The 23,784-nt window shown below is 37.3% G+C and overlaps 1 protein-coding gene across 9 annotated transcripts in view; it reads left to right on the top strand.

Moving 5' to 3' along the window:
• Window positions 1-23,784, top strand: part of NEBL (nebulette) — a 253,341-nt gene that overhangs the window by 224,785 nt on the left and 4,772 nt on the right. For 6 of the 9 annotated variants that reach the window (XM_027695573.1, XM_027695568.1, XM_027695567.1 and 3 more), the window contains 2 exons: window positions 18,189-18,304; window positions 23,680-23,709. In XM_027695573.1, coding sequence (XP_027551374.1) covers window positions 18,189-18,304; window positions 23,680-23,709 — 146 coding nt within the window. The remainder of the gene's footprint in view (window positions 1-18,188; window positions 18,305-23,679; window positions 23,710-23,784) is intronic. The other 3 variants (XM_027695575.1, XM_027695571.1, XM_027695576.1) reach the window with 1 other exon arrangement.

Below are 23,784 nucleotides of genomic sequence, written 5' to 3' on the forward strand. Positions count from 1 at the left end.
CACCTCTAACCTGAAAAAAAATTATCATGTAGTTTTCAGTGGGCAAATCGAATGTATCATAGTATTTTAGTGACTAAAGTACTTCTTCCCATATGCAAATATGCAGGTGCTTGTGGCTCTCTGTTTCCATCCTAAAGAAAACCCAAACCCAACAAATTTTATCAACTGTCCTCTTTCTCACATATGAAAGTTTTCTCCTCCTCTCAGTGATTTGAAAATCAGGGTTAATGTTCAGCTGCGAAGCTTATATAGTCTGTTATTGTTTAACATGGATTAGTATTAGAATAGTTTGACAAACCGCGTTGTTAGGTACAAAACCACATTGTGCATCTGTTCGATGCCATAGATTAGAAGAAAATTTATGAAAATGATGAATAAGGGTCTAGTCATCCTAGAGGCATTACAGTATGTATTGGACTTGACTTATGAATTGTAGCTATTTGGAAACATTGCATTATAGACAGATAATTTTTAAATATAGTGATTTCTGCTTCTCAGTTGTGAAAGAAAGTCCATTGAGAAGGTTATCCAAAGGGTTACTAATATTTTTTTTTTAAGAAGGTGTTAGAGAAAAGATATTGCTACCATTTAGTTGCCTGACATCTTTACCCATGCTTTTAGAAAATTTTAAGGCATCTTAATTGTAGAGTGCAGCTGTTTATATTCTTCCACTCATTGGAGTAATATGTTATTGTAGTGGCTAGTGTTTATGGAGTCTGCATTATGTTAGATGCCATGTAGATACATACAAGCAGACCTGATTAAGAATGGGGCAAGGAGGAAGGTGTTCAGACTAAAGAACTGACTCTGAACAAAGAAAGAAACACACATCTTTGACAGAAATGTATTGCCTTGTATCATGTCTGACCATCTTTATTTGATATTTTAACTATATTCCCAGCTCTTTTAATAGATGATAGCAATTATCCACATTATGCTGGTTTTTATGTCTCTTCCTGTAATGATGCAAAGTGGGCTTCACAGTCCAGTGCATATTGCCTGCCTGTAGCTGTTCTGATCTTTTTTTTGTCACTATTCCAAGCCATTTTAACATTGCTTGGCCAGCTTGATTTGATTTTTACCATGTATTTTTTATTACTTGCCATATTGAGAATGGGAAATGGGCTTTATTTTCCCACTTGTTTTGGCACTAGTAAACTAGTTTTATGTGGCTCTACTTAAATCTATTGTCATGGTGGTGTGTTGAATAGATCCTTGCCAAGATCACCATATTTTAGCAAGAGATTGTTTCTGTTTTGACCCAGCTGGCTAGCCAGGGTTCAAACACTTGTAGACAGTTCCCATTGCTGGGGAGAAATAAATGCCAAAGCTAAGTAATTTGACATAATCCTAATGATTTAAAAGGAAATGCCATTTCTGTGAATGCAATCAGAAATAAACAGCAGAAAATAGCATCTTTGGTTGAAAATACCAACCTTTTTCATGGCAGTATCCCATCCAAAATGTCATTTAGCACACAGCTACAGGACGAGTTTGCCCATGACCTTTATGCAGCGTCTCTTATGGCATACCACAGTAAATGAGAACCAAATGCATTTTGCTGAAATTTCATGACTGTTTCTCATGGAGTTTGTACTTTTAGATCTAGCAGGGTTTCTCAATGACAATTGTTCAATCTGATGGCGTGCCAATATGAACGATGGTTGGAGACCTGTGAGCAATTTTACAATCTCTGAGTGTCTCATCATCTTTCAGATATTTCTATATTGTACAATTGCTAGTTTATTCTAGATACCTTTACCCACATTTGACCCACAATTCAGGTCTTCCACTGCCACTGCTGATGGAATTGTTCCTTACCTACCTCTTCCCAGCCCTTAGCTGGGTCCCTGACTTTATTCCAGATGTTAAAGGCTTATTCGGATCTCAATAACTCTCTCTTGTCTTTGGGGAATTTCGGTAACAATGTCACAGGGAGGCTACTAACCTTCTTCATTGGAATTACTTCTTTCTACTTGATTCCCTGACCATTATTTTGGATCACGATGTTGAGTTGAGCCAAGTGTGCCTCCCAGGGAGCTTTCTCTACAAAATCAGTAGATTTTTGCATGATGTAAGTCCAGGAAATTCACTGTTCTCCCTTTTAGAGTATTGCAGGTAAAACTGATTAGGTAACAATAGTTAATACTTTTCAGCAAGCCTGATTCAGGTCATGAACTTTCATTTTAATATTATTTTGAAAATTACTTTTCAACTTTGTGTGTCTTTTTTACAACTTCTTCCTGTGAGTGTTTTTCAAGGTTGAGCTTGACTTTATTACTTCATAGTATCACTGAGTTTTTTTGCCCTAGTGGGCATAAGGTGTTGCTCTAGAGTTTCTCAGCCTGCCTAAATCCTTTGTAATTAGTTACTGCATGACAAAGATTACCTTTTTACCTGCAAGCCATTCTGTAGGACTTCGCAGAAACACTAGGGTGCCATATTTTTTTCAAAATTCTCATCTGTAGTGAGTAGTTGTTTTCAGCTCGGCTAGAGAGGAACAGAAGATAATGATTTCTCTCATTAAGTTCTGCTTTTAACCCTCATGTCACAATTTCTCAGACACAGAACTATTCACTTTTGGGAAGGTTTTTCAGATTATTTTCTTCAGAAAGAGAAGTTGAGATATATGGATGTTAGATTTATTTTTCTTTATAAAGACAGACCAGGCAGATTTTTTTCACAGAACACTACAAAAAAGCAGCAAAGTTCCTTTACTTTCAATTCAGGTCTTTCTAGACAGCATTGTGTCTGGCAAATGTCTCAACTGTGGTGTTTTGAGGTGTTTTTTTTTAGTTTCTTTATAAAGTCCTGATTTTTCATGCAGTCTTATGCACTGGTTTTCTCCCAGTTCTCTTCACACTCACTCTCTTGCTCCCCTTCCTTCCCTACCAGTAAAGTTCCATCCTACTCATTCACTTTCAGCCCCCAGGAGAGAATGATTTGGTTCATATGGCTCAACACCTCTTCTAGTCTTGCACTGTTTGGACATTTGTATTTGTATTTCAACCATCTATTCAGGAAAAAGATGAATTCGTTTTACGTGTAACTCCCATTTACATATAGTTATGGAGTTTTTGATGTCTGTTGACAGAAAGGAACAGAGTTATCACCTGATTGAACTTCTTGTATTTATGGTCTCTGCAGTGTTTCTCAGAAGCTAAAGCATGTATTTTTATAAAGATTTCTTCTCCTTTTTTAAGGTCTCCATATCATATTAATCTACTCGCTTTTGCTAGAAACTTACTTCAGAAAGTGAAAATAGCTTTTAGCTCACACTTTCATAGGTTAAGACTGTTTTGTTTAGTTCCTCCAAAGTGAAGACTAAAAATGCTTGAAATTAGCACAAGTTTGTAATATTGGAGACTTTTTTTAAAGGTTTGTTATTTTAGAACACTTTCTAAATATATTCTTCACAGTAGTTCCGTCTGTGGAGACTGAGGAGGGAAAAGGACTTTTTAAAACTAGAGTGTTAATATATGGGACGATGTAAGATACGGAAATGAATTTGTGGTGTATGATGTAGTGGCAGTGACAGAAACCAAGCTCAGTTGTCATGTTTGTGCATGTGTAGACAAAGAATGGCAAGGTAAAGTGAAGGCTGCAAGTAAAACCTTTAGGGTTGGTTAGTATTTTTCTTCAGATCCATTGTTTGTAGTAAGCAAAGAAATAATATACTACAGCCAGAAGAAATTCTGTTTCTTTGTCAAGCAGTTTAAGCCTTTGGGAGTGCAGAAATTTGTCCTTAAGGGAGTTGACCTTGTGTCTATGGGGATCACTCAGCTACTACTCAAACAAATTCCAGGCTTTGCTGTGGTGGCAGGGAAGTGTACACATTTGTCTACTGCCAAAAAAGAGAGTCCTGATAACTGATCAGATGGTAGCAGAGGAGCCCTGGCACTGCTACCAGATCTACTATTTTTATCATTCACTTTTGCATCAGTCTTTGAAACATTTTGAGATGAAGAATTCCTCTTAGTGTGTTGAAATGAGAAGACCCATCTGCACTAGAGTATCACTGTTATTCTCATTTCGCTGTTATTTATTAATTCCTCCCCGCCTTTCTTCCCCTCCCTCTCTCTCTCTCTCATTGTGCAACAATTTTGTTTCATTATATTTCAGTGAAAGTGTTTTCCTTAGCGTTCCTCCTTTTGCTTTAGTCATCAAAGTCCTTTTATGCTGCTTTCCTTCAATCCTGTTTCAACTGCAAATGTTTTCATTTAATTTTTAAGTATTCTCTCAGTTTTTATTTTAATTATATATTAGTGTATTATATCTCTGTGAGACTTTCTGTTTAGCTTTCTCTTCTTTTTCTTGGACTTAAGTAACAAGGATTTTATTTAATATTACCAAGTTCTCCTTTCAGTCTGAAATGATCTTAGTGAACATTCTGCAATAGCTGAATTTAACTTTTTTTTGTCCCTGATACACCCTTTTTTTCTTTCTAATTGAAACTTGCAAGGCTGATTTTCTCCCCTTTTGCATTTGGCCTTTCCCCTTTTTGTCTTTTATTTCCTCTTAATTTCTAGTTTAATTGGTGTGCATCAGCATATAGATATGATATGTAAATTTTTTCCTTATCATATGTTCAGAATTATTCAATGTAATAAAGTGACCCTTTATTCTCATTTTAAATTGCATGTAGTCTGTAGATGGAGAAAAATAAGAGATATCAGTTCATTTTCAGTTATGGGTATATTGTTACTATGATGGGAAAAAACACATGATTTCTTGGTTATTTTCTAAGTCATCATCATATTATCTTAAAAGCTATATAGAAATCGGTCTGTAGGAGACAGAAATCAGGTTCACTGTACTCTCAAAAGCACATGTTATGTAGGAAACCTTAGTGGATATTAGGACATAATTTTCAAGTGCCTTTTGTTGCATTTTAAATACGAATGCTGAAATTTCTTGTATTTGGTTGGAGCCAGTGTGTTCCTGATTGGCTGCATGTGTGCTATTTACGCTTGTCTCCTTCAGCCCAAGTTCTTCAGACTGAGTTCGCTTGCTGCCACCAGACGAGTAGTGAGAATTAGCATAAAGATGCCTTGATCTGAGGTTTAAGGCTTTCCTTCCTTTATTTTAATGAAAAGGGTCTACTGCTAACACTCAGGTCTCTCACTTTACCTTTGCATGGGAAGCGACCTTCTTTTCTTCATACTGAAAATCCAAATACACAAATGTCAAGAAACCATGAAATTCCACTTATATCTTCCTAGTCTCTTAATTTTGGTTATCAACCTTAAACGCAACCTGCAGATCGCTATGAGAAAACTGAAAATTTGCATTAGATACTTCATTGATACTACATAACAAAAAAGAAATCTAGAAAAGACTGGTGTAAACAACTTCTGAGGAATAAACATGACAAATGGGCATTGCTGACAATTTGACTCTGAAGTCTATAAAGACTGCAGAAAGCACAATGGTCTAGTATCTTCCTTTAAGTTTTGAAGTCTTTATATAGCTTGGAGTGGAAATTTAATCAATAAGAAACAGTAAGTCCTTTCATCTCTCTCCCTAGTGGCATGTCCTTCTTGTGTGATATGAGCCTTCTGAAGAAGAAAGGCTCCAGAGCAGCTGAGCCTGCTCCCCTCCCTTCCTCCAAACTCTGGGGGTTATCTTTCTCCTTTCCTCACCAAGGCAGGAGCGTGTTGTAGGCCATTAGAAGAACTGCTCTTTGAACTGCAGTGTGGACACAGCCCTGCAAAAAGCAAACATAGACTGTGTATTATTGTGTATCACTGTCAGCAGCCTTACACTGGGTACCAGCTCATGGAAAGGGCTTTTATTCTTCAGCCCAACATTGTCGTTTTAAAGCATTAATTTCAGGGATGTCTCCTTCTCTCCCCCTAGCACACAACAATATCGACTCTTTTTGTAACATGGTTGTTTGTAGGATTTGCCTGAGGCTTTGACACCTACGCATGTATATCATAGAAAATCCTAGAACAAGGAACTTTGTTACTGCTTCTGCTCCTGGTTAGTCTGGTCAGAAGACAAACTAGTGAGATGAAATGGAGAAAAAACCTTTTCGCATGCTGGAACTGTAGAGATGTTCCCTAGTATGTGGGCCAAGGAGTCTCCTTGCATTGGAATAGTGCAAATAAGCTTCTCCTGTGCAAACAGATGGAAGAAGAAGAGGAAAGGAAACCGGATTTGCTTCCCTTCCTTGCTCTGTCCTTTCCATGAATTTTTATGAAAATCCCTCCCGTTTTGAGGTTGGGACAAATAACCATTAGTAAAAGACAAGTCAAAGGAAAAAAGAAGGAATAATACCTGAATACTCTTTATATTGGAATAGAGAAATCTGTATTCTATCTCTGGGTGCAGCTGGCAGGAATACTTAGAAATGCCAGGTCAAGCAGAATGACACAGCAGTTACATTTCCTTCTCTGGCAGCCAAGGAAAAATGGTTCTGTTCTGTTCTGCTAGGGAGCTGAATTCTGTTCCTGTTATGTTGTTCCCTCAAGTTCGGTAATCAAACATGGCATTTGGGGGGAGAAGAATTGTACAGTTCGCGGGAAGAGCTATAGGCTTTTGTAGGTTTCTTGTCCTCTTTAAAGTGTATCAGCAGGCTGCCCTGGCACAGAAAGCTGAACACATCAAAACAGCTCTCTCTCTACTCTTGATACCTCATGGTGAGGGTCACATCCACACTTCTCTTAGCCACCAGGCTCTCACATCTGTTTCTGAATGTTTTGTATTTCAGACTAGGTGATACTTTGGTTTTTCTTCTTCTACATGCCAGCCCCCAGCAGGTTTGCCAATCTGAAAGCTAATGTGTGGGAAAAAAATAGTCTTCTTCCACTCAACAGCAGCATAGTAAAACTGTGCATTTCCCTCTTGGTAATTAAGTGATTTTCTGTTTTTAAGTGTACAATGTACTACAGATGATTGCACTCAAATAATAAATACCTCACCACAAACTTCTGTGATATTTTTGAACTTAGCTAAATGTTGGTTATACAGGCTGAAGTGCATACCTATGTTTGTAACCGCTCTGATGCCACAAATTATTTAGCATGAAGAATTTTCTTTGTTAGAGAGCTTACATTCCAGAACTGGCGTCTCTTGGTCTTCCATTCTCAAATAGATTTTTGCTGAATCTATATAGTTTCCTTTGTAAAGGTTTGCTGTAACTACATTGTACCCGAAAAGGACATGCTTTTTCACGCAGTAAGACAGAGTTCTCTCTCTTCTGAAAATTGCATCTTTCATTTTGAAGGAGTTGTGTTCTGCTGTTCCAGCTTCTGCCTCCTGTTTTGCAGTGATTCCTAATGTTCAAAGGGAATTTTTTCCCCTGATTAAAAATAATGACGTTGCACTTGGAGGAGTTTTTGAAAACAGTGGGAGGCTTCTTGGTTTTAAAAAGATGAAACCTTTACAGCTCTAGATTTGAGGTAAGAAGGAAAAATAAAGGTAAACTTAGTTGTGAGAGTTTAGATTTCAGTTAGAAACAGGTTGAATGTGTTCCTTGCAGTTGTGCTAATTTCTATAGAAGTTTATATGGTAAGAGGATTTCTTGCTGCTAAATGTATGATTTTGTCTCTGAGTAATCCATTTCAGCCTTTAAAGCCATGTAAGTATAGGAATTCAGAAAGGCAATGGGACTACATTTACGTGCTGTCTTGAACATTAATGATTTTCTGTCCTAGTCTGGACTATTGGACTTTAAGTGTCTTCTGCTGAGTGCTTTGTTAATGCAGAATATGAGAGAAGTTAGTCCAGAAGATTAGATTTCATTCTCTTCTACCACAGAGGTACAAAATATCTGTAAAACCTTTTTTTTAACATAAAACTTGAAACTTCATATTGTACTCCAAGCTTAGTTAAATTTTGATTAAGGTTTAATTTAGGGTTCTGGGAGTAAAACTAAATATTCCACACTAGTTGTAATACATTAAGAAATAAATTGTGATTCGCTGAAAGCACATTTTCATTCACTGTGTGTTCACTGAGGATGAGTTAATGTTCCAAGGAGAGCTTTACTTTTCACGCTTCCAAAATATTTTTGCTTATATTCCTTATGCCGATTTTTGATTCCCATACTTCTCTCCCACACCCTTGACATCTGGCATCATCAAAAGGCAATACCCGCACATCCAGGTGGAAGAGAATCTGGAAGAGATCCCGTTTTCAATTTCTGTAGAGTAGCAGCAGTTCCGGGGATCCTTCTGTTTGATCTGCTGGCTGTCTGAGTTTGATGTTCCCTTTTTCATTAAACAGTTGGTGACTAGAAAGTGGAAAGGAAATTTCCAAGTGACTCAACAGTTGGAAGTGTTAATGGTTCCCTTGGCAAGCAGTTGTTTCAGTTGTTCGGTGTAGTCCCCTAGAGCAGCTTTTGATACACTTCAGAGGATTTTATATCCAGCAGACAGTAAATATAATTAGTAAAATTATGTGCAGTGACGTACATGATCCTGGTCCATGCTATCTTTCCACCATTGTTCAGACTGGTTATACACACTATGCAAATAAATGCACAGAAATCAAAGCACAGCTTCTGTGAGAAGAACTTACAGGCTTCTCTCTCTAAGGCACAAGACCTACAGTAGATGTTCAGTAAATGTAAGAGAATTCAAATTATAATTGAAGGCGTGTGGGTAATGTAACATGTAAACATTTTACTCTTGTGAGGAAGCCTAGAGCAAAATCCTGCCTATTCACAATTTAAGTAGGAATTGCAGCTTCCTGTGGTACACCATGGCCCCAGTAGGACTGAGGATGCCTCGGGCTGGCTTTAAGACATTGTGTGCCTTCATAAATAAAATAATGTGGTCTGGTGCGTGAGGAAAGAAAAGGCATATTGTACTGTTTTCTCAGCTGAGATGTGCTACAGCTTAGACTGAATGTCAGGCAAAAAAGTCAGCTGGTGGTAAGGTTGGTTTGTCAGTGACACCAAATCCTGACTGCAATTCATATTCAGAGCAGGATGCCCTGTGATTTGGTTATGTCCCAGGTACAATACCAGAGGGGTGAATGGGGATACGTATGAGTGTTATGGTATACCAGCTGTTAATAGATGCATAGGCTAAACTCTTTGGTCTGTACAGCTACCATTCGTGACTAATTCCAAAGTAATATTCATAGTGGTGTCTGACTAAAATGAATGGGAGTAGTCCTTTTATATTTGAATGGTTGGAACAATTCCTAAGACACAATATAGTCTATATAGTCCCTGTTATTAATTCTTTTGTCCTCAAGTTGTGATAGAGTATTTAATGTATTAAGTCTGGTTTTGTGAGGAAAATGAGTGAATTGAACATCTAGAAAAGATTTGTAGTTGAATATTCAAAATGGAATATTTTGTTAGTTGCACTACATTTAACTGGTTTAAAATGTTCTGTGTTCTTCATAATAAACCTAAAATGACATTTTAGGATTCAAAACTGGGAATAAATAGGACTCCACTTTTAGGGTTAGAAGCCAAATAGTTGAAGTAGTTTTTACAGTGCTGTAGTAAGAAATTGTCAGTGAGATCTTGAAGGGGGGATAAATGGTTTGTATTTTAAGTGAAATAAATTGTAAGTAAAGTAGATTGTTGTAACTGCCCATAGAGTCCTAAATGTTAGATATAGAATTCATACAGTTTTTAAAATTCCCAAAACAACTGTTCATAGAAGTTGATGAAGATAATAACTATTATCATTCATTCTAAATTGTAATTTTGTATTGTGTTCACTTCCATTTTACCCTGTTTTTTTAGCAAAAACCACAAAAACATGTGAGTATGAATAAACACTACAAACAGCCTTTTCCTATATTTTTAAAGGCTGATAACACTTAAATTATTTTACTTACTATATTTCCAGGGAGATCATTTAACACCCTATTTTATAACAAACACCTTTAGCTTTCATGCGAAAAAGCTTTTGTTTGAAGGGTCTGCTATGGAATTACGTTTATCAGATCAGTTCTTCTGAGTGTTTATGGTCTTACAGTCCTAAATGGCCATTCCAGAGGCAGGCTGGGGAAGCTGATGGCATTTTCTGATCATCAAAACTGTCTGCTCTGCCAGAACAGGACTGGCTTTTGCTCTTTGCAGGCTATGAGGCAGCCACTCACCACCTCACTGCTCCACAGTCAGACACAGGCAGAGACTCTGTTTGAGATTTGGCTTCTTTTCCTCTCCTGTTGGCAGAGCACTAGATTACATGTATTTAATACTTTACAACTCTGTGATGCTTTACTATGGCAGTAATGTATTAACGATCATAAAAGCTTTTGAGATGTGACTCACTATCCTCCAATCCCTATTCCTCAGTAAAAATGATGCTCTAAGGAGTATCCACAACCACTTCCTGGCAAAAATATTCCCTGTGTTATTGTCTTTTAATGAAGAGGGTGGATGTTCTGCTTACTGTCCTCTTTCTTTTAGTGTTGACTGTAGAAAACAGGACATCCTGGGTTGATTTCATTTTTCTCTAGACTGTGACATTTGATAACAGCTTGCAGACAAGGCTCCTGGAGAATATGCTAGCCTGGCTTTCTCTGAATATGTCGCTTTTGTGCAGTGCCTCTGAAGGAAAATGAAAGCCATACTACTTTTGTTTAAAGGAAGAAATTGTCCATGAGAGACTGGCTTTTTGCAGTACAGAGACTTAGAACCCTCAGAGAGGCCAAAATGGACCTTGGGAAATAGCTTGCCCTGAAAAAGAGTATAAAGGAATTGACCCACCATTCCTCAAAACATGAAGAATTAAGAAGAAGGTCTGAATGACCAGACACATAGGCCATGAGGTACTAGAGAGACAGTCTGCCAACTGTTCTTTCGCTGTCCTAGCTAGTACTTCTCAAATTCCCACTCCATCTGCTATTGGATTTTTGATGGACTTATACAATAAAGACCAGTGTAACTATTATTAGTGATAGTGCCTGTTCATACAAATCAGGGACTTTGGACTGACGTATGAGATAGTCCCTGCCTAAAATGGAACCTGAAACAAAACACAGAATTCCATGTGTCATGAGCACATTAGACATTCTTTTTGTTGTTCCTTTCAAAATTTCTTAGTTTTCTTTGATGTATGCTAAACAGCTATGTGACATCTTCTGTGGTAATTTCATTCAAAATCAGATTTAAATTTTTGAAATTGCTTTTAAGAGTTGTAATTGCATGATTCTGCATTTCCCATAATAATCTACTTCAGCTTGTATGGTGGATACATATAGTTAGTCTCAGTTATTGCTGGCTGATAAAATAGTGTTCTAAAATAATGATGCTTGAAACAATATTCGTCTAATCATGACACTAATGAAGTTTAAAATATTTATTTTATACATTGTAGTATGTCTAATCTTGAGAGGAGAGACATTTTGATTTTTTGCATAATGAATAATTAATGTTAGTTAGAGATTAGTAATTTTGTTGACCTCCTCTCCATCATTTTTTAAGTATTTGAATATTGCATGGCGCATATCATATATCTTTAGAATTTAGGTTATGGAAACTTCCTAAGCTTGTTATGCTCTGAATTTGCTCTGAAGTTCAGAGCTTCAGTTCTAATGAGGTCAGTGAGCATGACAGATATTTATTAACAGTCTGTGAATTAGGCCATACTTTCAGGTTGTTATTTCAACAACCTAATTATATCTGGGTTTGATATTCCAATTTACTAAGTATTACTGACTCCTGTAATGGATAGTATGCAGACAAACTGCTGCTTCTGACAGCACAAGAACTACCATTCTGGTAGCTTAGACATCTGTGAAAGCAAGCTCACTGACGAGTAAAGGGCAAGGAAAAGAGGAGAAAAAAAAGAAATAAAAGAAATGAAGAGAAAGTTACTTTTACAAGAAAAAATGCCAAGATGCCTTACCATGATGTTTTCTACTGTTCTAAAAACAGCACTGTTCTGTATCAGGTCTCAGCATCTGCAGTCTTCAGGTTAGTACTTTTTGTGTGCTTACACAGTCTGAACTATTCAGTAAATGTGACTGCTGTGCTACTCTTTTTGATTAGAAAATAACAAAACTGTGTAATAGATAAAAGTTATAATCAGTTTAGAGTGTGTTATTCAATTTTCTAGCTTATTTGATAAGTTAATGCAGAGCAATTCAACTTCAGACATTATTAATGGGGTTTTCCTAATGTTGTCTGTATCTAACATACCTGTACTCTTCTGTTTGTTTTCTCTACTCCTGTGACTGCTTTCCTATGTCCTTTGGAGACCATCTCCTTGCTCAGTACCATGGGGGTGCTGCAGAGTTCTGTAGCTCATATCAACCTCTCTAGGCACACTCCTTGAAGTCTGTTAAGTTCTCTGATACCTGTTTTTAGCTGGCTGCATTAGGCTTAATCCTCTCTAAGCTTCCACTATGACTTTTTTCAAATACTTTGGAGACCTAGGATGCAAGTAGTTGAGCAGTGCATGCCACATGCAAGCATACAGGAGCATCTGCATTACATGGAGTGCTTTGTTTGGAGCTGGATGGTGGGATATCTGGAGGGAAGCATCCTGAGAGGCTCAGCTCTTTTGCTGTTTGAACTCAGAGGTAGCTTGCAGAAAAGTGAAGTGCTTAGGGGGACATACCTCGGGACAACTGAGCTCATCCAGCCTTTTGCTGCCTTCTGCTGTCTGTGGCCTTGGGTACTTGGTCCTGCCTCTATCCTTGCACTGCATCTATCACTGGCCTGATCCCTTGCTGAGCTGACTTAGCTCACCAAGCCAGCAGAAAACCAACCTAGATGAGAGGAAGAAAAAGGTGGTAGGAGTGTTAGGTTTTCTCAGCCACCTCACGGGACATAACCAGCAGCCAATATCTGGGGAAAGTGATAGAAAACAAAAAAAATAAACCAGAGTTTGTAAGCAAAGTTACATCAGTGAAACTTTCCGCAGAAGGCTTTGAAAGCTATTGGTTGTTATTATCCACCAACAGTAGTAACAGTTGTATTTCCTATATTTCCTAGGGTTGAGTTTCCTTAGCTATGTATTCTTGTAACTTGCAGTGGGAAGTGGTGAAGGGGGTTGTGCAGTTAGGGCACAGTGACCTGTCCACATGAACAGCACATGGGGTGTACCCAAGTACCGCAGGTACTGTAGACCTACATGTCCCCACATGATTGCATCACTATGACTGTGTCTTTTGTTGCATGGGACATGACTGAGTAATTTGTAAGGACAGGACAAAAGAAAGAAGGAACTGAAAACTAACGGGGAGGCTTTCTAAAGAAGGGCTCTGAGGCCTGTACTAGATGTTGCAACCTGTGGAAAATAAGGCAGCAGCAACAAGGCAAAACAGGGGAAGGACTTCAATATATGTGGAACAGCATGATTCCCATAAGCAGCTTGATCTATTTTGGGTGAGCTGATCGTAATGGCAGTAACACAGAAGTGTATGATGATACTCTATTCTGGCTCTATTGCAACTTTTATGCTGCTCAGAAAATCTACAGCTTATTATCTAGTGTTTTGCAGACACTAGACTTAAGCACATGCTAATCATAATCTTTCTTTTTACTTTGTACTACTCTTTCATGTAGTTATTACAAAATGTTGAAATATTCTTTGTAAGTTCTCTGAAGTCTTAGGAGTGAAATGATGAATTAAGGTAATATCAAAATAGTAAGTGAAATAAATGCTTAAAACTGCATGATGTGTGTGGGAGTAAATTAAGTGATTGTTATTTTCCATCTGATGGAGTAAATGGCATGTGTTGCGGTAAATGGCAAAAATGCAATAGCAGTGAGGATATGTTGTTTTACCATGGATTATCATGGTTCTGCTGTACAAAAGAATGAAAGAGTTTAAGTATGGTTTTGATAACATGTATCTTGGAACCTAAGCTTTAAATGATTTTTCTTTTTAGTGTAAACTTCTTTTTTCACCTTGTAGTTATACAATTATACCTTGTAGTTATACAATTTAACCTTGTAGTATACAATGCTCTCTAAATGGTTCCTTTCCGGTTTCCACAATCTGATGTTTTTCTCTCCCAGTTCTTCTCAAAGCATATCCTGATTGGTACACATTCTGCAGACCCCATTGTCTGTGGCAGCAATTTGATACTTGCTATCGTTCTTTCAGCTGCTTCTTTCTCTTGAAGGCTTCCTCTCTGCTTGCCTTATATCACGTTCATTCATTTTTCTCTCTCTTTTCTCTGAGGAAGCCTATAAAGAGATATATGATAAATTTCTTCAAGTAGATAATTTAAAATGAATATCTGGCTTTCTTGGTAAGTGAGACGAGAAAAAAAAAAAGTTTTGATATACTAGAATACATCTGGTAAAGTCTTAATGCAGCAAGAAAAAATATCCACCTGTATTTCTGGGAGCAATAGTCAGCCCTCAGCTCCCTCACCAATAAATCTGGCTTCAGTTAAATGAATTTCATGTTCCATCACTGTATTTTATTGTTCCCTTAGGTTATCTAAAACCGTTGCTTTTGCTGTTGCTGCAGTCAGTGATGTTATAGAACTTTATACTTCAGTCTGACCAAAAGACTGCAGTTAACTATAGGTGATGATGATGAAGACAATTCAAACTCTTTCTCTGGATCATTTAATCTCACCTTGAATCATCTGTATGTCACCAGAAATACAGCTCAGATATGTTGTCTCTTCACTATTCAGCTTATTTATGTGATTCCCAAATTGTCTTCCAAATAGACAACCATCTGGATGTTTCTTAGTTATTTTTGTAAAGACTTGTTAAAAAATAATGATTGTTTTTTGCAGCCCTACTACAGTATTGTTTTAATAGAAAAAAAACCACAAAAAACCAACCCATATGTAATTATTCAATCGAATGTCTTCAACACTAAAAAGTACTGATATATATGCTCACATATATGATACCTAAATAAATTACTAGGAGATAATCAACACAGCACATCCTAGAATTTCCTTCTTTTTTTTTTTTTGTATAGAATCTTTTTCTAATACTTCAGCTTCTAGCACTTCCCAAAATTTCCAATGCTTTGGAAGAAATACTTTGTTTTCATGGATCTATGGTTTCCACCACTGCAGGTAAAGTAGCAAACAGGTTTGCTGAGACAATTTGACAGAATTCTTTTAGCCTGCAAGAGATTGATTGCTAAAGAGGAGAGCATGTCTCAGATTTCCTGCTGTCACTTGTCACAGAGGCAGGAGGCATAGGTTATCCTCCCCAGAATGAGCCAGTCGATTTGGAGGCTATAATGAAGCTGACCATCAGTAGGCTTGCTGCCTTACACTGACAAGGGATGCTTGATAGAAATGGAGAAAGATCTGTTTTGGGAAGAGGGAATCCAGTTCCTACCAGCATCTTTACTTTTCTAAAGAAGAAAAGAAGAAAGGGACTCTGGGGTGTCTGGCCCTGCCAGGGACCAGGGAAGAGCTACCAGCCCTTTGTTGCTGCAGAGCAGGCTGGGTGCTGACTGATCAGCAGCCAGTGTTGGCTGAAGATATTCCTCCTGTTAAGTTAAAAAGTTCAAGCTGTGCTCAGTTTTTAACTCACAGAACCAATTTATGGGTGGTATGAGGAGATGAGGCTTCGTTGGCTTCTATGAACTGACCTACATTTATGCTGGTGGTGAATTAGGCAAAATATATTCATTCCAGCTTGATCTCAGAACCTTTGATTAAATTATGTTTTTCTCTATTTTCTCATGAAGGGCTACATCTGGTCATGTAGAAATAGCTTGTAACAACATTGTAACATAAATTATTTGATGAACTACTTAGGACTATTCACTTAATGCATGATAATCCTGTGAACATGTTAATGAGCAGCAATTCTCTGATGATTGAACTGCTTTAAAATGTCTTTCTACTTATATGTCATTAGAATGAACTTGGCACTTCTAAAACATCCATTATTCATCATGTTCCAGTGTTGCATCTGACTCTGTATCACTAATTTCACTCACTTAACAAAACAATCTATTCATTACAATAGTTTGAAGCATGTTTTCTACATCAGAAAAACTCTAGTTAAATATACAATGTTACTTATCTTTACAAATATCATAGAGCAAAAAGTAGCATCCCAAATTGTAATTACACACTTAGTGCATTTGGATATGCTAACTAAAACTAAATGGAAGTTTAGTTGAAATGGAAGTTGAAATAAATGATTTTGTTAGCTGGAGGAGCAGGATTGGTAAAACAGCTCGCCAAAAGCAAAAGGTTGACTTTTCTTTCTGAAATAGTTCAACAAACATTTTCTTAGTAATCCCTTTTCACATGTATTTATTGTCCCAATAATTTAAGAAACAGAGAAAGAGAATTTTTAGTGCAAATATGAATACTTATAAATATATATATTTTCAATGGGTTTTCCTGCTTCTCCCATGTATTTTTTCATTTTACAAGTCCTGGATCATTCCAGACATTGTGAACTCCATTAAATCCTACATTAGCTCTGCTCCTTTTTGAATCCGTGTGTGATGGCTACTTCAGAAGAGTTTCTTCCCAGCAAGCCCAAGAGATCTATCTCAGAAAGTGTTGGACTGCTGTATGACTCCATGTTTGAAGATTTTTTTACTCATGTCCTGCAAGGGCTCTTGTCCTTTAAGCAGCAGACAGCTTTTGGTAGAGGAGTTAGATACAATATCAGCTAAATGGACCACTTGAAGTAGTATCAACAGAAATGTGTTTTCAGTGTAGCTAAATGAATTTCCAGCTGAATTAGCAAAATTCTGGTAAATAACTGTGGAGATGGGCTAATAACCTCCAAACAAGCCAGAAGACTTTTTTCTCAGAGTGAATGAGAGTCTTATAAAACACACAGATATATGGTGATGAAACTTTCAGTCTTTAGATGTTGAAAACCACTCCAGTCTCTTAATTTTGCTCTAAAAATGCTTATTTGCCTGGCTAGGAAAATAGTCAGTAGTCACTTATGCTGGGCTGCCATGGTCCAAGGGGGGGGACAGGGCCGTGACACAGCACGGATGGGTTCAGGAGACAAGGTAGGGTGCAGATGGAATACTTTATTGAGGCGTGCACAGGATTTTTTATCAGTTCAGGTGGGGAAAGGACCAGAACATGGAGTGGAGCATGAGACAGACAAACGGGGGAACAAATCAGGATAGGGGCACAGGCAAAAGAGGGAGGAACGTGGGAGGAACCGGGGAAGGAAAGGGCGAACTGAGGCTGTCTCCTCTCTGTAGCTTCTCCAGCCAATCAACAGGGAAGCAGGGAAGTGGACAAGCCTGGGCATGCCCGGGAGATACAAGTTCTGGGGAAACATACAATGTGTATATACATAATAACTGTAAAGTCTGTATCATAAAGTCCTTTCAATCGCTGTATATCTTTTTCCACTTCTGAAATTGTTCCCGTTCTGATTCCTGGTCCTTCACACTGGGCTTACTTCTCAGAGTTTTTTAATCAACCATGTTTTTAACACATTCTGTTTTGGTCTGTTGCTGAAGTAGGATGTTTGAGCAGATGTGAGAGGTTTATGAATGCTTTCCTTGTAACCAGTGGAGTTAGGGAGTCTCTGTTGGTTGTATTAATGTTTTCAGCAGCTCTTGGTAAAATAGAAGTCAATATATTAATGATTAACATAAAATATTGTTAAAATAATGTGAATAAAGTATGTGTTAAAGAGGTGGAACAATTGTGTGATAAGAGGAAGATTCTAAAAAAGGTGGACTTTGAAATATTTAAGTAAGGATGGATCTCTCTGTGCTTGGCTAAGAATGTTGATGGCATCAGACTGAACTAAGAAACTCAACTGTGGGTTCACTTTTTAAGATTTCTGTCTCTCCCTTCTGAATCACAATTCTTCTTTGCTCATAACACAATAAATAAGAGTTAGTTTGCAATGAGTTAAGAATTAATTGCAGTGAATTTCTACTGAAGGATTTAAAAACTAGTAATATAGCTCGTTTTCATGAATCTTTCCTTAAAAATGTCAGTTTATGGGACATATATAATAGTATCATCTATGATAGTATCAAAATTGGATTAGTGATGTCTCAAGCTTTCATACACCTTTTTATGGTTAGACTTCTAATGGTAAGTTAAACTTTTCCTTCTAACTAAGCTTGAGAGTGTTTGTGGACATATTGCTATAGCTTTGGCTATATTTATGTGTAATTCAACCTATAAAAAGCCTTATGTTGTATATGGAAATAATTCTGACTGTTTTATATGGAGGAATTGATATTAACAATGCAAATAGTTTCTACAAAATGCTAGAATAAGGACCATTTTTAAATCTTAATTAAGTTTTCTCTATTTCTTTAATGCAGCCCCTGTTCTCCCTGGGGCATATCAGCAAAGCCAGACTCAAGGATATGGATACATGCACCAGACCAGTATGTCGTCCATGAGGTCCATGCATTCACAGCCTCATTCAGCAAGTCTGGTGAGTATTGGATTTAAAGGAGAATTTTATTTGGTAAGCAACATCAACAGCAATTGTGAAATCTCTTAAATATGATTGAATAGATCCCCTTGAGTTCTACAGCTAAACTATTTGACTGTCCTAGTCCTAAATGTAAGTGACAGTCCTCATGTATAAAAAAGATTTAAGAGACTATAGGCAGGGGTAAGAACTCTTGCATCAGAATGCATAAAAAAATAATTTATGATATCCAGAAAAATAACTGAATCTTTTACCTACTTAAAACAAATAGTAAATGCTTGGACAATATTTCACAGGCTGAACTTTGATATTATACTCTGTGATGAATTCATGCTCCTAGCACTGGATGAAACCCACTGATCTCTTAAGATCATCCTGTTGATTTAAATCAGTTTCAATTTTTTTTGACTCATTGATTTTGTACTAGCAGGCGTTGTGCCTATCTGCATTACTTTTTCTTCTTGTATAAAGCTGGCTCGGGCTCTGTATTGGTGTGCCCTTTCTAATTCAACTGAAGAGTCATGCACCAACTTGTACCTGATCCAAATTGAGTTATACTGGTGGGCAACTGAGAAGAACCTTTATCATGAAACTGTGGCCACATCACGAAGTTCTTAATTGTGGTGGATGGGAATGTAAAGCTGGAGTGAATATTTCATTTTAGAAGTAACTGGTCCTGGTAGGAGAGCTCAATGGGTATTCAGCTGGGATTTTTAGGAAATTGAGCTTCTTTTTTCCTTTTGAACTCTTTATATATAAAGTTCGTTTTTAATGGTTATCATATTTTTTAAATTATATTGCTGCCTAGAGATTCCATAGTTCAGATCCAATCACCTTTTACCTTAAAAATATTGACTTGCAATTTTGAAGTTTAAACTATTTTGAATGGATGTATATTTACTACATCTGTCACATTTTAGAGATGAATAAATATTTAATTATGAACCAAACTTAGAGCTTGCTGAGCTTGAAAACGTTTGTTTTCCAGATTACTGAAACTTGTATTTTTTTTGTAAGAGTGAAACTCTGTGACATTTTGTATTGTAAAGATCATGATGTTCTGTGAGGTGTGAGTGGTTTCAGGCTTCCCAGAGTCTTATCTGCCTGGGGCCGAGGGGGCTAACTTGCTGGAAAATCTGGGATTCAGATACCTGCATCTTTGAGTGAATCAGTAACCTGAGAATCTCTTTGGACAGCTGCATGACAGCTGTGAGACAGCTGATGCTAGAATCAACAATTAATTTCCAAGGATATCACAAGGCACTTGGGGAGCTGGCTGTTTTCCAAAAGGGCCAGAGTACGAAAAGTAGGAGACCGGAAAGCCTCAACTTTGCCAGGAGATTTCTAGTAGTTGGGGAGTAAAGCAAACAGCTTTTAAATCCAGCAGATAGAAAATGGAGATGCCTGCAAATCTTGAAATGCACTTACCAGCCTTTGCAGCCATGTGGGCTGGTAGATGACTACTATTGCCCTAGTATCTCTATGTCCCGGCGACTTCTGTGGCAGACTGTTGAAACAGCATAGTTTCAGTCATCATGAGAATCAACATCTGCCTCTCCTTCCAGAACTGAAAATGTAAAGGTAGTAGGAAAGGGAAGGGAGTGACATTAAAGGATTTTAAAAATAAAGGATTGACTTATTTAGACAGGATTTCTTATCCCTTTTGTGCAACTGTTGTCACTTGACGTCCTTTTAAGTGATAATACTGTTTATCATGGGAAAACAGCAAACATCATGATTTGAACAGATCTTGCTGCTGTTAAAACCTGAGTGGGCTTCCTTGTAGACAATAAACCCCAATCATTTCCAGAAATCAAGGACTGCTGGCCGGGTGCTGACTGCTAACTTGCCAGTCTGGTGAGGAAGACATGAGCATGATGTTGTCACCCCAGGGTGATGATTCTGCTCCAAAAGAGGCATCTCAGATGCATCTAGAAACCTGCTGTGCTCCTTTACCTTTCCACCTTCGTGCCAGAAGACTGCATTTTCATTAGCCTGTGAAGCTTATCCAGGGTGCTGGACATGCTACTCTCAGCTATTGGGATGATACAGAGGATTCTGTGCATGTGCTTGGGGGAGACCCCTGATTGAGGATGTGTTTAAATATAGTAATTAGCACAGACTGAAAATAGCTAGTCTTGGAGTGCTTTTAAAATGTGATATGGATATGCTGGAGGAGATCTGACAAACACAATATTTAGGTTTGTTGCTTTCAGCTGCTTGTTCAGTTCTGGGCTTGGAGCAGTACTATCGGAGATGCGATATTGTCTGGCTAGTAACAGAGGGAAGAAAGAAATAAGAGAAGAAAGTAATAGCAGGAGGAGGTTGAAGGAAAGAAATCCTAGACTGAATAGTGACCTCAAAGCACAAACAGTTTTTGAGACTTAAGTAGAAGCAGTGAAGGTGACAAAGTCACTCATCAGTGCCTGAGTATGGCCAGGATATCTCTAGGGTGAGAGTGATTAAGTTCCCATGGGTTATATCAGAGTGGACATAATCAAAGAGTTAGCTACTGTAGTAAAACTACTCCTTTCAGCTGATTTGTTGTATTGTTATCAAATCAGTGTCCCCAAAAGATATAAATTCATTTTATAATCATGCCCACCAATCTCCTATACTGAGAAACCGAATTTTTCTAATTTCTACAGTTTCAAAATTTGGTTTATTTCATTTTGAGCTGTGTTTTGTGTGAGACATGATCCTAACACAATCTTTTGGTAGATTTTTTTTTTCCCCCAGATAAGTTGCATTATTTTCTGATTCTTAACTTTTGCTCACTTCCTTGAGCAGTTCTGCATAATGGGCTGAATTAAATTGTTGCTCAGATTACAAAGTGTTTTATAACAGATGCCTGCAGGCTGTTTACCTCTTTGGAAAATAACACATCTTCAGATATCTAAAAGTGATAGGAAAACAAAACCCTTATTGCAAGTTGGCTTTCCATGATAGCTGCTGTATGTGAAAGGATGCTCCAACAGGTACTGCTCCTTGCAAGGAGCCATCCATAGAATAAGTATAAACTAGTGGATTAAGTGGAAAAATGTATCTGTCAGTTCAGATCTAGCTAGGGAGCTGAGAATATAAATTGGTCTTCAGTTCTTTGTATGCAGAGAACTTAATTGTTCTGTCTAAGCAGTAGCTGTAAGATAGACCTTTGAGGAAGTGAGAAGTGAGTATTTGACTGTTTTACAAAGCTCTAAACTTTTCTTACAACCTGTTGTACTCAGTACCTGCTAAACTCACTGCTGACAGAGGAATAATTCACTAAAATGCATTTTAAAAATCCCTGCTTTGAGTCCTTTAGGCATTGTAATTCTCAATTATATAGCACAGACTACACTCTGCAGTGATAATTAGGCATTAAATGCTAACAGAATTATTATGGAGATTTCTCCTGACAGCCATTTAGCACCTAATTAGGTGTTAAGGCCATAAATTTAGGTTTCTCAGCAGCATTTAGGGCCCTAATAAATTCTTTTGAAGTTTGAAATTACCAGCTTGTCTTCACAACTGTGCCACCACAGTGATGTAAACAAGCTGCCTTTAAGGAGACAGCAGTAGTATGTCCTTTGCCATCGTGCTCTAAGGATGAGTGAGCATCCTTCTGAGTGAGCAAGAACTCTCTATTTTTCCAATTTTATGTTAGTTTAATAAAACATTTAATCTCTTCTCCCAGTCTTTGCCCATTTAAGGGAGACATATTAGCATGGCTCAGAGTGAAATCCATTTGCTGTCTTATGCCAGATATAGATTTATTACCATTTTTCTTAAATTGACCCTCTTTTGAAATAAATTTTTTAAAGGGCTAGCTGCTGCTGAAAGTGTTGTAATAGCATGTTTTTCACTGCTTTTTCGGAGTTAGTTTAGAGAGATCAGTTGGAAAAGTTGGAAAAAATAAGATTCCTAAAAGCAGAGGGGCTTCTGACCGCTAGTTCTCTAGTTTATGAATCTTTAAGGAATTTTTGGTGATGATAGAACCCACCCAATTACTTGCTGTGATGTAGTGCATAAACGATGATGTTTTTTTTTCATCAACTCCCATGAACACTTGGAAGACATTTAGGAACCTCTGGTTGAAAATTAGTCTTGGTCACAGCCTGTAGGGCAGGAAAATTATAAGGCATTGCAGAGAACAATTATACAGAGCAAGACTGAAATACAGTTCAGAGTAGGCTTGTCAGGAAAGGTAGTCTCCAATGGTCTCCATTGTTTGAACAGGAGCTGATTCTCCATACTGTTTAATCTACACTACCAATTATAAGGGCAAATCAAAACAAAAAGTGTATTTCTAGCATGGGAACAGAAATGATAAATTGCCTTATAGTGTTTGGATTAAATAATTCCACATTTCCAACATGTAACAAATGGTCTCCTCACTCTGCATGGAGAAGTCTCCACCTTTTCAGAAAATAGTTTTACTAAAACCCCTCAAAAACCCATATATGATATATACTAGAACTAATCCAGAACTGTTTTCCTGAGCAGGGTAGCAGAACGAAGTTTACTGTCTATTAAAAGGTTCAGACAATAATACTAGGCATAACTCAAACATTGACTGGTTTTACCTTTTTTTCTCTTCAAATCATTCTACCAGAAAATTCCAGCTACTTATGATAATATAGCAAAAATTACCAAAAGGGAAATTCAATATTGTCAGTGATGCTTGAACTGCTCTTGACTTCTCTTTGAGAGCCAGGGTAAAAAAAAGAAAGTATTCCTGGGAATTTTAAAATGAGCTATTTTTTTTCTTCTGTTAAGGTACAAGGGGAGATTGTTCCCCCTGAGTTTGAAAATCCACTTTGAATTCCAGTGTAAAATCATAGCATTTTGTTGGTTATGAGTGAAAACAAATACTCTATTTAGAAAAATAGAGAAAAAAATTTGATATCATGGCTTACAGTGGGCAGAGTTGTACAGAAGTTTGACTTAGCTAATGATGGGACTTTATGTGCTAAAGAGAACATTTTATCTGATATGAAAAAATGAGTATTCATAAAAATTATTTTTACAGACTTTTTGAAATCTTGTTTTGTCTTTAGATAATAATGCATCATAATTCTTAATTCAGGGTAAAATCCTAATGAAATGAAAGACATTCAGTGAGATGGCAAAGTTAATGATCTGGATGAAGACTATGTTTCTTTTTGTAGTGAAGACATAGGAGAAGCTATTTGGGAATCATGCAAATAGGGAGAAGAAGCACAGCTAGCCATGGCTGGATGTATTGAACTGTTACTAGTGAATAAATGAAACAACAATTAGAATATTTCAAGATGCAGTGAATGGCTTGAAATCTGTTTGTATGAGGTCTTTGGACAATGTAGGTTAACAAAAATAATTATTTTGCTACTCAGTATTCACTGTATTTTTGACAGGGTGGAGAGAGTACCGTTCCTTTTCAACAGGTAACTTGTGATTTTGCTCTCTGCCTTGCTCCCTCTATTCTTTTTTCCTTCTCTTTTCATCTTTGTGCAAAGAGA

Source organism: Neopelma chrysocephalum, unplaced genomic scaffold (assembly GCF_003984885.1).
Source record: "Neopelma chrysocephalum unplaced genomic scaffold, ASM398488v2 Primary Assembly neopelma1_102, whole genome shotgun sequence".
NCBI classification, from domain to species: Eukaryota; Metazoa; Chordata; class Aves; order Passeriformes; family Pipridae; genus Neopelma; species Neopelma chrysocephalum.